The sequence below is a fragment of the Aulonocara stuartgranti genome (genome assembly GCF_965226115.1).
Source record: "Aulonocara stuartgranti genome assembly, chromosome: 7".
Classification (NCBI taxonomy): Eukaryota; Metazoa; Chordata; class Actinopteri; order Cichliformes; family Cichlidae; genus Aulonocara; species Aulonocara stuartgranti.
In genome coordinates, this window is record NC_138945.1 from 23,079,151 (window position 1) to 23,094,428 (window position 15,278).

The 15,278-nt window shown below is 41.1% G+C and overlaps 1 protein-coding gene across 13 annotated transcripts in view; it reads right to left on the bottom strand.

The window, feature by feature from the left end:
• dnm1a (dynamin 1a) overlaps positions 1–15,278 on the bottom strand; it is a 49,947-nt gene that overhangs the window by 25,444 nt on the left and 9,225 nt on the right. For 12 of the 13 annotated variants that reach the window (XM_082541215.1, XM_082541210.1, XM_082541213.1 and 9 more), the window contains 10 exons: positions 12,681–12,754; positions 11,202–11,351; positions 10,874–11,077; positions 10,624–10,722; positions 9,455–9,615; positions 9,206–9,348; positions 8,954–9,089; positions 6,750–6,817; positions 5,179–5,317; positions 1,321–1,407 (listed from right to left, as the gene is read on the bottom strand). In XM_082541215.1, coding sequence (XP_082397341.1) covers positions 1,321–1,407; positions 5,179–5,317; positions 6,750–6,817; positions 8,954–9,089; positions 9,206–9,348; positions 9,455–9,615; positions 10,624–10,722; positions 10,874–11,077; positions 11,202–11,351; positions 12,681–12,754 — 1,261 coding nt within the window. Of the gene's footprint in view, positions 1–1,320; positions 1,408–3,791; positions 3,931–5,178; positions 5,318–6,749; positions 6,818–8,953; positions 9,090–9,205; positions 9,349–9,454; positions 9,616–10,623; positions 10,723–10,873; positions 11,078–11,201; positions 11,352–12,680; positions 12,755–15,278 lie in introns of all 13 variants that reach the window. The other variant, XM_082541208.1, reaches the window with a different exon arrangement.

A 15,278-nucleotide genomic window follows, 5' to 3' on the forward strand; every position in this document is an offset into this window, starting at 1 on the left:
GGTCAACTCACTCAAAAGCCACTGCATTAGGTACACCCTTTCATTTAATTCAGTCATGGTCAAGACCTATTCACGTTCAAAATGAGCATCAGAATAAGAAAGAAAGGTGATTGAAGTTATTCTGAATCTGGCATGGTTGTTGCCAGATGGGCCGGTCTGAGTATTTCAAAAACTGCTGATCTGCTGGGATTTTCCCACACAACCATCTCTAGGGTTTTATGGAGAATGGTTCAAAAAAAGAGAAAATGAGCAGCAGTTCTCTGGCTAAAAATGCCTTGCTGGTTCTCGAGGTCAGAGGATAATGGTCAAACTGCTTCAAGCTGATAGGAAAGCAACCGAGGTATGCAGAAGAGCATCTCTTAATGCACAACATATCAAACCTTGAAGCAGATGGGCTTCAGCAGTAGACCACATCGGCTGCCACTGATCATTATATATACATCATAGAAACTATGAGCGCTGTTGGTGACTATGTCGATCCCTTTATGACCACAGAGCACAGAGCAGGGATTATGGATATGCAGCTGACAAACCTGCAGCATCTGTGTAATACTATCATATCAAAATGGACCAAAATCTCAGAAGAGTGTTTCCAGCATGTTAGTAAATCTCTGCTACACACAATAAAGGCAGTTCTGATGGAAAACTGGGTCTAGAACAGTACGAGCAAGGTGCAACTAATAAAGTGGCTGGTGGGTGTATATTGGGCGTATGTGACTTAGGTAAAGTGTTTAGATTAAAGCGCTGTATGAATTCATGGTTAAATGTGACTTGTAGTCTTAAGCACTGTGATTGGTCAATAAGTAAAATTAAACTGATATACTTTAAGAAAAACTATTTCAGCAGGAAGTGAGTAAGAACAAACTGTTAAAAGCCCCTGCTTCTTTGCAGAAATACTTTCTACATTACAAATTATTATATTCTCCATAAAAAATGAATATGAAATAAGATTAAAGCACTAAATAGGAGCAGCTTGTAACTGAAAATGGTTTGCAGACATGGAAATTTTGAGATAATGTACCACTAGTTGGAAACAGACCAGTAAAAAGATCTCACAGCTGCCTTCATGAAAGCAAAATATCACAACTTTAAGAGACAACAAAGCACTTTCCTTCCTAAGACATCATGATGCGGTTATTATATAGAACAATGACAAATTCCAGCACACACCAGGATGCACACTGATTTAAACCAGGACAAAACAATTCATTCATATCATTGTTTTACACAAACGTACCACACCATCACAACCACCCCCCCCCCCCCCCACACACACACACACACACACTTTACACCGTACACACTGTTTGTCTGCTTTACCTGTCCTTTAGTGCGGCTTTCTCTGTCTCTGATGTGCTGAGTGACAATTCTCTCCATCTCCTCCCTCAGCATGGGGTACTGAGCCAGCTGTGAGCACAGAAAACGGTAGGTAAGTAGCCCAAAAAAACAAACACAGATCCCAACACATGCACACACTGTCACACGTCAATGTACAAGATTCAGTAAACAAATTAAAAAAAAAAAAATCTCACAGAACCACAGCACACAGTTCCACAACACAACAAAATACAGAAACACAATTAAACACGGTATGTTTGAGGGGGTCTGGGTTTATCGCAGACTCAGCTCTAGTCACTGCTCACCCTGAGTGGGTGTTGACTTGTGTTAGATTAAATAATACGTGCCAAATGTGTATTCGTTCCCACCGTGTAACAAATGCAAGAGAATAGAGCAAAGTCTGTGATTTTTCTTCTTTTTCACCACAAACAGAATAAACAATGTTCCTGGCAGAAAAAGCTTTCTTTTTCCCAGCACACTGTGGGTCTTTTTCCATGAGCTCATTGCAAAACCCACGAACGCAGACGCTGGTGGGTCTCCAATGTGACACAAACACATTTGGAGAAGTGTGAGGAAAGAGAGAAAAGCAAAGAAAATCAAATAATCGCAGCACGAGAAAGAAAGGCTTTTGTGCAAGTTACAGTGCATCTTTGGGTTAGTGAGTAGGTACCGATTGGCCTCTTTCGTTGTTTGGGAGCTTATTTAGTGCCTTCCAGGTCTGATCCACTGACAGAGCAGATGACACCGATAAAGAAGAAACATTTTAAATAATTTCTGCCAGTATTTGAATTAAATAAGTGACTTTTTCAGGTCCTACTGCCAATAATAATGAGGCTTTTCAACATCACACAGCATACACTGCTGTTTTAGAGGACCGAGGGTGCATATCTGAAGCATATCTCCCAATCAGAATGTTGATTTTATTTAGAAGGCACACACAACTAACAACGGCATCACTGTGCCGTTACGAATGGAGACTGTTTTGACGAGAAGCATTTCATGCGAAAAGTTACGTGCGCCATATGGAAGCAGATAATTTATGCAGGTAGAAAGATGCAACGCAACTTGACGACAGATACGATCTGTCAAAATCTGCTGCTGCGGTCAGTGACTTCAGAACTGACACTGAAAAAAAAAAAACAGTGGAGAGAAGAGATTCAGGCTGGCATGCAATGCAAAGAAGCAGGGAAAGGGTGGAGGGTGGAGGGTGGGGGACGGGGAGGTGTGGGAAGACTTCAAACTGACCCCCTTTGTGGATTTTCCCAAACACTGGGTATTATGTTACAGTATCTTTTTGATACAGTGAAATAACTGCAAAAGCGTGACAGTGAAGAGAAATCCAAAGGAGGCGGCACTGCTACTCTGTGCTGGTCAGTCACTTAGCGAGGAAGCAGCCATTCAAAGGTTTGTGCAGGACGACGGGACGGAGAGGACGAAAGCGAAATGAAAGAAGAAATAAAGAGACGCTCGAATCACGTCAGTTAGTCAATGAGTGGAAGTACACAACCAGTCACTCCGGTATATTGAACCACACTGACAGAGACAGAAAAGGTGTGATTTTAATCCGGTTAAATCAAACGGTTTTTAGACATCATGAAATATACTGAGGAAAAAAACCAAAAAGTTGTCTAACATGCGGTGTGCTTGGTTGTCAATATAAGGCCGGTTATAACCGACAAAAAAACCAAATGATAACCATAGTTTAGTTACAATAAAGGTTACGTGGTTACATAAGGAGCAAGGATAGACTGATAAGTGCTGATTAAAGTTTAGTGTGTTTCAAAACTTACATTCATTCATTCATTCTTTATTTATTGTGGGTCGGTTTACAAATACTGCTCAACATTTTATGTCACTTAAAAATGTCCTAATTTGGGGGGTTTTGTGTCTTTTTTTAATTAAAAAATGCTTTTTTTAATCAAAGACGTTGTAATTGTTGATTATGTTTATCACAGCTGATTACGGTGTAGTCAGTGGAGTCTCTGGAGCATCAGACTTGTGCACTACTCTCTTTACAGAGCAGCACAATGTGGCTCATGTGGTACCATTTAATTATGCAGCCTTTTGACGTCATTAGTATTGTACGAGCTCTGCATTGCCACATATGTTTGTACATGTTTCAATAAATCGCTGCACCTTTTTCCCATATAAAGATATAAGACTTTAGCACAGCAACGTAGCTTTTTATGCATAGTCTTCATATAACATTATTTAACATGTATAAAATATAGCATTGGCGCTATTTTAGCCAGTCATTGCATTAAAAAATGATTTTCTTCCTTATAACCAATAAATATAATATACAAGGTGTTTTTTGGATACAAATACTGTTTGTCTCTCATATATCTCTTCATATAAAGTATGGGTAAAAAAAAACTCCAGCTATCAGTCTACCCTTACCTGTAAGATTAACAGAGATAACGAAAGTGGCTTTGTTCTCTTTAACATTTTACCTTTTGGCTACACTTCTGTATGGTGAAGGTGAGTTCACTCACTACCATATCTATACACTTCAGTGTGGGCTCCTTCAGCTTTTGGATCTGCTTTTTCACTATGGCTTCAAAAGCCAGGTCGGGGGTGAATAGCCCTGTCCTGTAGAGATAGGTAGGCAGTACGAGAGAGAGAAAGGAGCAGGAAAGAAATAAAAACGAAAGAAATAGGTGGGGAAAGAGGAAAATTAAAAGCATCGAATGAAGAGTTGTAAGTGGAGGTAGAAAGGAAATACAGTAAAAAGATGAGACCAATTTAAAAGAAAGCCGTGAGAACAGATGGTGAGGGAGAGGGGCAGTAAACAGATGAGGCAGGTGAAAATTGGAGATGAAGCAGGAGAACAGATTGAAGATGACAAAGACAAGAGGGGGGTGGGCGGGGGGGGGGGGGGGGGGGGGGATAAACAGCACAAAAGGAAGAAAGTGCAAGTGAGACATTTGGTTTCCCCCTAAAGCCATCCTAAAACAGGACAGTGCTGGAGCCTCTCTCTATGAACAAAGAAGACGAGGAGGAGACTGAAAGAAATAGAAAGAGCTCCCAGCCTGCGTGACTCTGCCAGCCAAAAACTCCAAGCAACACACCACGAGACCGCAGCTGTGCACCCCAACCTCCAGCCAAAACAGCCTGATCTCCCCTGGTGTCGAACCCCTCTCCACCCAGCTCTCCTCTGACTTCCAGAGGGAGTCCGATCATGATATTTATCATCCCAGCGTTGTCGCGCTCTTGAACTTGCTTGGTTACAGCCGATCCGCGTGGATAAAGATTGCTGCTCTTTTCTTTGGCCCTGCTTTCTCTCATCTTTCGCTCAGAGTGCAGCCCCTGAGGCATGAAGTTAAGCAGTAATTGTCATGGCTCCCGTCAGCTGCAGGTGCACGGCTGCAATCTCACACACGAGAAAGTTCGGATACTGAGGTCATCCAATACGCCTGCCAGGTATTCGAAATGAAAGACAGGATTTTATGTGTATGTGTTTGTCTAGCTTGCACTAGAAAAGGTGGAAAGGGTGTTGCCCTCGTGATGTTACCCATCAGTTTACTCCGAGCATCACTGAATGCTCTGATAGCTTTCTAAGGCAGACGTATTCTGATGATCGCTCAGCGTCCCCACTCTGTTTCTTCAGCACAACCATCTACCACAGCCAGCCTGTCCAGCCAAACCCTCCACGGTACTACAGTAAGGTAGGGCAGGCAGGCGTACAGCAGCCCACCCTGCCGCTCCAGGCGTCCCCTCGCTGTCCAACAGCAGCGAGGGCTGGAGGGAGTCAGGTGGTTAGAGTGAAAGGGAGCGAACAGCAGAGGGACTGAAGAGGTGGAAAGCAAGGAAAAAAGTGCTAGCTTTTATTTTTTTTACCTTCTTGGTACACTGCCTAACTGTATTGACTAGCTCAGAAATGACCATGTCCACACATTTGGTGCAAGGCTCTTTAATCTTCCCAATCTGCCTTTTCACAATGGTCTCAAAGGCCATGTCCGGGGTGAAGAGGCCAGTTCTGCCCGACACAGAGAGAAGCAGCCACAGGGCCGAAAGACGAGAGGAAGAGGAGGAGTTGGTGGAAAGAAAGAAGAGAGAAGGAATAAAGAGGGTTGGGTAGAGAGGAGAGTGTTAATTATAAAGATTTACCCTCCACTTCTGGCAAAAATTCAGCAAAAGACAAGAAAAGGCAAGGAACCGGGATGTGATCCTACACAGCAAATATTCAGTTATTGTTTTATTGTTTTAGACCAAAGAGGCCGTCGTGTCACTCACATTAGTCATATACCTTTTATAATCAAGCATCACAGCAAGTATTTTACATACAGGGCTTAACAAATGTAATAAAGCACCTGTCATAAAAGCAAAGACTTTTTAAAAAAATAGTTTCAAACTAAAAACAATTTAACTAAAAGAACTGTAACTTGTCATCTTGATAAAAATAATAATTTTCTTTACTATTTATTAGCTTTTTATAATAAAACAATCAATTTGAAAATTCAAGGATAACAACAATAATTTTACTATATAATTTCAATTAAAGAGCTTGTTTATATTGGTGGATTATACAGTAACCAGTACTGTTATTTAGGGCTGCTGTGGAATTAACCTTAAAGTTAGTGGTGGTTTAATAAAACTGTTAAGCAGTGTATGTGCAGTAATCCACATTTAAACAAATTGATTTTTTGTATTATCATGTTTAGTCTACATGTTATCTTACTCTTTTTTTTATAAGTGTTTGTTGCACATAATTGTTGTGTTTTGCTCAGCTCTCCTTATTTTAAAACATACTCAAACCAGAAGCATGATTTTCTTACACCAAAATGTGAAGAGCAACTCTTTTTTATCTTGCTTTTACATCCTGGTAAACATCTATCTGGTATTTTAAAGACACATACATGAACGAAGTAGAAACCAGAAGGGATAGAAATCCGAAATATTTTGGCACTAATGGAAATATATTAAATATGATTTCTTTGCACAGCTCATTTATGTTTTATAAATATAAATATATATATATATATAAACCCACAAGTTTTGCCATATACCGTAGTTTGATTTTGACAAACAAAACTCTAAATCAAAGCTTAGCCGAATTTTTGGGGTGAAATAAAATAGACAGTAAACATGCACATCATCAGGAAGAGGGAACAAGAACATCCCAGAAATAAGGTACAGAGATGAAAAGCCCGTTTATCAGCATGAATGTGCAACCACATAAAAAACGAGGGTACCCAGCAGTCAGCAGCTGCGTCTGTTCCCAAACAACCCTGTGCTGAAGTATATTGTATAACCTTAGTGTGCAGCAGAGCCCTCAATTTGTGTTACTGCTGTCTTGGATTAGCAAGGAGGGTAGTTGCAGGTTAGATGTGACTGAGACAAAGAGATGGGAGGTGAAGCAGAGAAAGAAGAGAGGGAAGGGTGGAGGGTGAGCTGGAAGGCGGACGTGCCTGATGCCATGAATGTTCTTGATAGCGTAGCTGATTTCCTTGCGGAGTTCTTTCTCGTCAAACTCCATCTGAAAGGCAGACAGAGAAAGGAAGATGTTGTCAAACATGCACATGCAGACTTTGTATTCTCCCTAACTCAGCGCTCGCTTTCATGTCACTTTGTTGACTATTCCTGCAACATCTGTTTTTAATATATTTGTCCAAGTATCTCCATGATATTTACTGCGATGCCACATTCTCCCCTGCTTTTACTCAAAATTTAATATTTTCTCTGAAGCGTGCACCATAAGCAAATAAAACATAATGATGAATTGACTTCTAGCTACTCGCTGCGGCTTCTAATGTATCTGGCAGGCTTTGAGGGTTTTCTGTGTTTTGAGTAAGTTTTCTGGTTAGGAAGCAACCTGCTCTTTTTTTTTTTTTTACCTCAGGGGAAACCAACACTGCATTTTTATTTATTTTTTTGCAACTTGGTCACAGACAGTAAGTTTTATATCCTCAAAGGGAGGGCGAGAGAGGACAGGGAAGAAAAGCGGGGAAGAGAAAGGACGGGCATATTGTGAGAGAAAATGAACCAGACCAGAGGGAGCAAGCAAAGACCTCGAGGATTAATACAAGGTGGAAGGCGGACAGAGAAGGCAAGGGGAGGCTTTAAAAGTGGATGGAAATGGTGATGGGGTGAGAGAAACAGTGTGAGAGGTAAGGTGGGAGACGTCCGGGCGAAGAAGCTCAGGCACTTCCTTTTGGCGAGGAAAGCAGGACAATGAAGGGGAGAAATGTCATGATTTAAAGAGACTGAGAGAAACTTGACTTTAGGACCTTTTTTCTGTCGACAGTGTCTAAAATACAGACACAGAGTTATTACAAAGACAGTTCATCCAAAAACGAACTAGACTGTTTTGGAGTGAGCTGTCCATGTTTGGAGATCCAACTAAGAGCCACTTGCTTTTTGTTACATAGAGGGGTTTTTTTAGCAATGCATCTTTTGATAAATCATGACCCAGTGAGGAGACCTACTTTTCTTTCCCCCTAACAAACTTAATTTGCCGAACAAATGAAATATGCAGCTGACTAACATTACTGCTAATCCAAAGTTATTTATTTGATTTACAGACTTGAGCCACTCTTCATTTGTTTAGATTTAGCTTACAAGGAGATAGACTTTCTTGTATTTTTTTAAAGTAGTCTTGAGTTTTCCAGGCTTTCTGAAGGTCTTCCACAGTTTTTCTTTGGCTGCTTTTTCAGTCCAGTCCTGACCCAGTCCCAGGGCCATTTTCAGAAGAATGTTTTTTGTTTGTTGAGCTGCTTAACACTGACCTATTCAAGCACACATAATTAGTTCCCATGTCTAAAAACTTGTCATATCTCAGCATTGTGTGCAGTGTGGCTTAAAAAAATATGAGGGAACTGGACAAGTGGAGTCTATCAGCTGATGAACAGAATCTAAAAGTCACATCCTTAAGAAATAGGGGGGGAAAAATCAAGTGAAGACATGACACAGGATGGCGAGGACCTACAGCCATCTCTAAAACACAGAAGAGACTCTGAACCTGCTGTAGTTGCATTTAAGCCATCAATTTGATTCTGGTCAAAACTGATCGAATTATAAATGCAGGAAAGTAAAGTCAGATTTTGATTGAGTGGCTAATTTTTCAGCATGACAATGATCCAAAACACACTGCCAATACAGTAAAAGCATACCTGGATAGAAAAACACACAATGAAACACTGTCAGCCATGGATTGGGCTCCCAGAGCCTGGACCATAACATTATTGAAGCAGTGTAGGATCAACATCCACAGAGCTTTTAATGTCCTTCAAGAAGCCTGAGTATGAATCCTGAATACTATAAGAAATTATAAGAACTCTTACCTTCATTTCAGATTGTTTTTAGATCATAAAGGTGATCATACCAAATATTGAATTTCTAATATGATCATTAGAATTGGAGAAATTCCCTTGTTTTGCCTTATATACTGTATTTCTATGTATGTTTGCCCATGTTTTAAAACAAAGCCCTGAACCTATTTCCCATTTTCCTAGCATCACACACACACAAAAAGAGGTGCGGCTCAAGACTTTTGAACAGCACTGGATTTACACTGTACAATAACAAGTACAATATAATCGAAAGGTTTCTAAGACACCAAACTGCCATATAAACCCTTCGCATAACTTCCTGACATCTCAAAACCGACACACACCTTGACCAGTTCAAAGGGGAAGCGTTCATGGAAGATGCGATTGATCCTGGCACCACCCGACAGCTCGGCCGTGTCGATCTGGTCCCCAGAGCCCTCTATGCATTTTTCAAAATCCACCGAGAACTGCTGCACCATCCTACAGGAAAAGGTGCAGATGTTAACATTTCTGTGTGTGTGTGTGTGTGTGTGTGTGTGTGTGTGTGTGTGTGTGTGTGTGTGTGTGTGTGTGTGTGTGTGTGCGCTTTGTCTCACTGCAGGAGAGCCTTGGTTTTGCGAGACGGATCATCAGGTCTGAAGTTCTTGTACTCCTCCACCTCCTTTTCGATGGACAGAAGCTGACTCTGCAGCTTGGCCCGCAGATTCGGCAGGGTGTCCCGGATGTGGTTGGTCAGTTGCTGTGCAGGTCAAAGGTCAGAATATCAGAATAAGGTCACTAGAAAACTGAAATAGTGTTTTGGGAATACATAGGAATGGGCTCACTACATTCACATGTTTACACACCTGATTGAGGACTTTCTGGAGGTAGGGAGTTCCCATGCGGTCAGCCAGGTGTCTGTATGCCGGGTGGGAGAGAAAGAACTTCCTCTCGGCAGCCATTGCAGCATTAATGTCCTTCTTTCCATCTATGTCCTTCTGGCTTCTATTCACCACACCAATGTAACCTGGACAAGCAGACAGAGAGCTCCACACTCACAGTAAACCCTAAAACACTGACAGATTTAGAGAAAACCATCCAACTCCTTTGATCGTTTCCTGACAGACTTGAAACGGGTATTGTAATTTGTCTGGAAGATAATACAGACTTGTGTTAGAGCAACACTGAACTTTTCTGGGTTTTTATTTTCTACCCATGTCCTCAGGTCTGAACAGCCCCTCCAAGGACCCAACTGTTTCACATGTGTTTAATAATGTTAAACCACATTTTAAGAGACCTCAGACCTCAACTTAAAAGAATATAGACAGGAGAAGAGAAAAGGGGGAAGAGGGATTTGCATAAAACCAGAAAGAGAGAAAGAATTCCTGGATGCGTTTCTTCTTTTAAGGCGTAGAGAGACAAAAAAAAAAAGAAGTGCGGCGAAATAACCAGGAGAGGTTAGGTCAAAAGGATCCTGTTTCACCTCCAGTTAAGCTTCCTCATGCATCACTCAGTTAAAAGCTGTTTCATGCTCTATAACTAAGGCAACTGGGAGCCAGCAGCCTTGTAAATGTGCATATCCACAGCGTTAGAGAGACGGGGAGAAAAAGAAGGGAGAGGGGGGAAAAGTATAGAAAAAACAAAGGAAATGGAAAATATTCCAAAGCACATGCCTGGGTTTTAACCAAGTGCAAATGGAAAAGAAAAGCACCACATCAGCACATTGCAATAAAGGGCAGCTCACAAATTACATGCGAGTTATTTTCCAAGACAGTGTTTTTGCTTTTTTCTCTTTGCCCCTTCCCCTGCTTTTCCTTCCAGCTCTTCCTCTCTTTCACCCCTTTGTCTGTCTTTTGATTTCTTACACGCTCTCCCACATCCTTTGGCCCTGTTTCTGTTCTTCGTTGCAGATGTTGGAAGCACTGAAAAGCTCTGAGTTACCACAAGGGGGAAACAGTGCGTCGTTGCGACCGACCTGAAGGAGACAGAAAAGGTGCTACTTTTTGTGTGAGCGTGCTGTCGAGGTATTACGCACCTCTCCTGAGTGGAAGGAGCTTATTCTCCAAGATGTCTTTAGCATCGGTCCCCTCATCCATCAGGTCCAGCTTGGTGATCACACCGATGGTCCTTAAACCTGACCCAGTCACGCAAATTTACCAACAGTATTTCATTATGTGCATCTGTATAAAAATAACTAGGATGATACAAAGAGCAATTATAAATGAAACATCATTTCAAAGACTTATAAAACTCCTATTAGCTTCTTTACATGTGTGTAAACTCACCCTGAGGGTCGACCTCTTTGGCAATCTTTAAAGCGTCGGAGTTGGCCAGGTCAGAGTTGGCCGGGGAGACGGCCAGCATCAGACAGTTCTCCTTGGTGACAAACTGCATTAACATGTCTCTTATCTGAAATTCAATGTCAGCAGGCTGGTCACCCACCGGCACCTTGGTCATCCCCGGCAGGTCCACAAGTGTCAGGTTCAGCACTGTGAGGGTAAAAAAGAAAAGAAAGAAGAGAAAACACAAAGCCAATTCAAAACTAAACTTATTGATGCTCTACACACAGATTAAATCTTCAGTGTGTGTGGAATAAAACTGCGTCAGCCTCACCGTGCGGAGAGTAAACACGCAGGTTGATGGGCACAGGGGAGATTCCCTTGTTGGCTCCAGTCGCGCGATCCGTCTCCGCCTCGATCTCCTGCCGGACCTCATCAAAATCTGTAAACTTTTTACCCTTACAGTGCAGGAACTCGGCGAATTCTGGAAGAAACGGCAAAAAAGTGAGACACAAATGAAAGTAATGTGACAGAATATCAGAAGATCCGGTGAGGTGAACAGCAAAGACGGTAAACAGAGAGTTGAATCAAACCCTTTTAACATGATTTTTGTTCATGGGAAATTAAAGGTTTTGAATGTCGATCATAGTGAACGACGCTCAGCTGCAAAGTGATGTGTCCTTGGATGAGACTTAAGACAGATAAAAACTGTTAGATAACTCAGTTAGAGCTTGATTCATGAAGTAACGGTTGCTGCGACCACGTATTGATTTTAGATTAACGCAAAGTAATTTATGATTCGCACCATGACTACGCTGTGAGAAAACACTCTCTGCTAGATCCTGAATCAATGTAACAACGTGTAACTATGGTAACGGGAGGATGATGTCATCGCAAGTCTATAGAGAGAATGGCAAATGTGCACGGATGGTTTTCCTCTGAGGATAGGGGGACTTATTAGACTCCAGGAGGAGCCAGGGTTGGGTGGGTGATGGGAGAGTGGGTTAAAAGCTGTCTACTTTCCCAAGTGTTGTGTCTTTCCAGGAAGGCTCAGCAACAAATAATAAAATGACAGGGGATGTTATAACAGCTACATTTCAAACAAATAAAAATAAATAAATAAAGGCCAAGAACGTGATGAGAGGAGACGGAAGGTTTGGCCAAGAATGAAGCTCCTGTGTCTGAAGAGAATGAAGAGGGATGTGGATGTGGCAGCCTTTGGAATAGAAGTAAAATATTAAAGGCAGCTGGACTCTCTGTTGACACAAAGATGTTAAATGTAAATCTGTGAAGTGAACTAAGATGCAGTTCATTCAACTACATGCTGACTTTAGGAAATCGAGACGCACTTAAAAGGACAGAAGTAAGTGAAAACCTTCCTTTTAGTCTTAAATGAAATAGACTGTGCCAGATAACAGACTTTGACACATTTGTAAAATACTTGTCTTTTCTTGTTTTTATGACAGGTCGTGTAATAAATTCATTAAACACTGTATTATGTTTATACCTTTTACTTATTTCAAAGCATTAGACACAAGAAAACTAGTGCAATCACCGTTACAGTAGCTCTCCGGCTTTTTCAGCGTCACTGGTTAATAAGAATAAACAGACTCAAATCAGCCATCTTTACCACATGTATTCAGAGTGATGCACAGTTCCCAATAAAATGTCAAGACAGATTTCAAGATGTCAAGATTTCTGTACAAATAGAACAGCTGTCTGATCAGCTGTAGATATCAAATATGATTAGCCAGTCAGTGAAGCAGTCAAGATAAACCATTATGCAATTTCAAAGGAATTTGGTGAGCTTTACCGGTGGGCGAGTTCATCAGCTGCAGGACCAGAGGACGGCGGGTCACAATGCCAGAGCCACGGGGAAGAAAATCCCTGCAACACAACAGATGGATGGCAGAGATGATGGTCAGTGAAAACAACCACAATGCTGCAGGGCTACAATAACAAAGTACAGTTACTGTGCCATCCTCATAATTTACTCCAAATATAAAAAGCAAACAAATCCATTCAGAAAAATGAAAGGTTGTGTCATCAATGATGTGACAGCAGCAGGAGAAAAGAACAGAGAAGAGTCAGTGAATGAAAATAACGAGGCCACCAGGCCACTTAGCTATTTTCTACAGGGATCAGTTTTGGGAGTGCATTCAATACAGCAGGAAATAAGCAATAAAATAGCAACAAAATACAGGTCAAGCTTCAGTTGATCCATCACTGATACATGTTGAATTATGTCTCAAATTAAAAACTCTTTCATTACCAGTTAGACCCTGTTCTAACTTTTAAATTAGTCGTATGAAATAAACGAAAATAGATTCAAACTGACATCTTCATGTTCCTCGTTTTGCCCTTCAGCAGGTCACTAAACCTGAGAGACAGCAAATCGTCATGTTGAATAAAATGAAGTAATTTAAATTCAATTCAATTCATTCAGTTTACAGCTTGTAAGAACAGTCTTCGGAATGTGATGGCAATGAGCAGCGAGCAGGTATTAAGTGAAAATCGAGTCAAATCAAGTTTCTTTGCTTTTAATAAAACAGCTGCATAATGTGAGAAAGAATATGCTAACTGGAGTGTGCACGCGCTCATTAGCTGTGATTAGTGGCCCTTGTATAGTCCAAAGATGACTGCCTCGAGTGTGATGACCAAACCCTAAATAAGGAGCGAAGACGGCTGGTTCGTTTATGTTTATGCCATACTACAGCCACAGACAGAAAAATTGCTCATTGGCTAATGCCTTTTGATTGACTAGTTGTGAACAAGCAGACGTCCTGGTTTTTTTTTTTTTTACCACATGTGATCGTCCATTCTGAAACAAGGTATGATCAAGATTTACAAAACAGATTTAATGTTTTATTCAGTATGACCCCAAATGAGTGAGTGACTCCATAAAGTCTGCAGCAAGTTGTTTACAGAGGTTAAGACAGAGTCATTTTCCCATAGATCTCTATAGGATGGGAAGACTTTTTATTGCAACCACAGCTATTGCCATCTGGTGGCTTACAGACAGATTGCAGGTTTCCAAGAGTTGGATTACTATTCTGACCAATATTTAACAGTTGCCACTCACCACTTTATGATTCGTTGAATAGGCGGTGCCTTCATGGAACCGTTTAGAGTTTAGTTTTGTGTGTTTTGATGCTTTTAATTTTTTAAAGAATCAGTATATTTTAACCAAAAACCACCGAAACATGACTAATGAACATCACAGCTAAATCACGTGAAGGGTGACAAATTAAGAATGAAACAGGTGTTTGATATGCTTATTTCTGCTGCTTATTTCTGATTATTGAATTGAGGTATTAACTGTATGTGTCCATGCAAATGAATGTGTTCTGCATACAGCTACTGACACTGATTGTGTGTGTCTGAGCTGTAAAGCAGCTCATCCAGATGCCTGCCTGTCGGACAGCTATGCTTTCCATTGCACAATATCTCTTTTTTCCTGGAGCTATTCAGATGCAGCATCAGCGTCAGCTCACCTCTTACACCCTGTGCCCCTCAGCTGATGTGACACCAATTTCTCAGCGATGCGAGGTTTTCCAGTTTTCTCTCCAACAGTTTCAAGTGAACCTTACTTGCAGTCACCTCAGCTTAATGACACAAATGCAATCAAGCTACAAAACGTTTTCAATTTGCACAATGCAAAGACAAACTGTTCAGTATCTGATGAGAGAGCTCAACACTGGGAAACTGAATGTAACATTCATAAGAAATAGATGAGGTCTCTGTTTGAACCTGAGGCAAAGCCTGAGGCAGCTCGGAGTCATGAGATGAGAGTTAATCAGGTCTGAGCTGTGTTCTCTGACGAATTCACCGATCTGATGTGAAAGTTGGTGAGCACAGTGGGAAGTCTGTCAAAAAGCACATAAGGATGTTACACTGAGATATCATTAGTCTGATCTGTCTGTGCTTAAACTGCTGTAAGTATCTGCCTACCAGCACCTTTAAGCTCAATAATGAACATTTCCCTGTTAATTGTTCTTCTTGTTCTCTTCTTATGACTTGGAACTGGCCAAGAAGCACAACAGCATAATACTATAAGAGAACAAGCAAGAAATTGGTAGTAAGATACTCTCAAATTCATCCAAAAACTAAAAAAAACCCAGATAATACAGGATTTCTAACTTGAAGAAAGTGTCCCTTTCTGAAAGACTGAACCGTGTGATATAATCTCATAAATCCTAAAACTGCAGGTTGCTGAGTTGTGCAGATATTAATCCAGCACATCTCTTAGACCACGATCAGCAAGCTTTGACTATCAACGACTATCAACAAAGACGTGTGAAATCTGTTTGCTAATTAGCAACAGCTGCTACTCTGAACCCAGCAGCAGCAGAGCGCTTTATTCTGAGCGCTGTTTCAGAGCCAGCGCTCTTCTGTTGGTGCCTGTAGAACA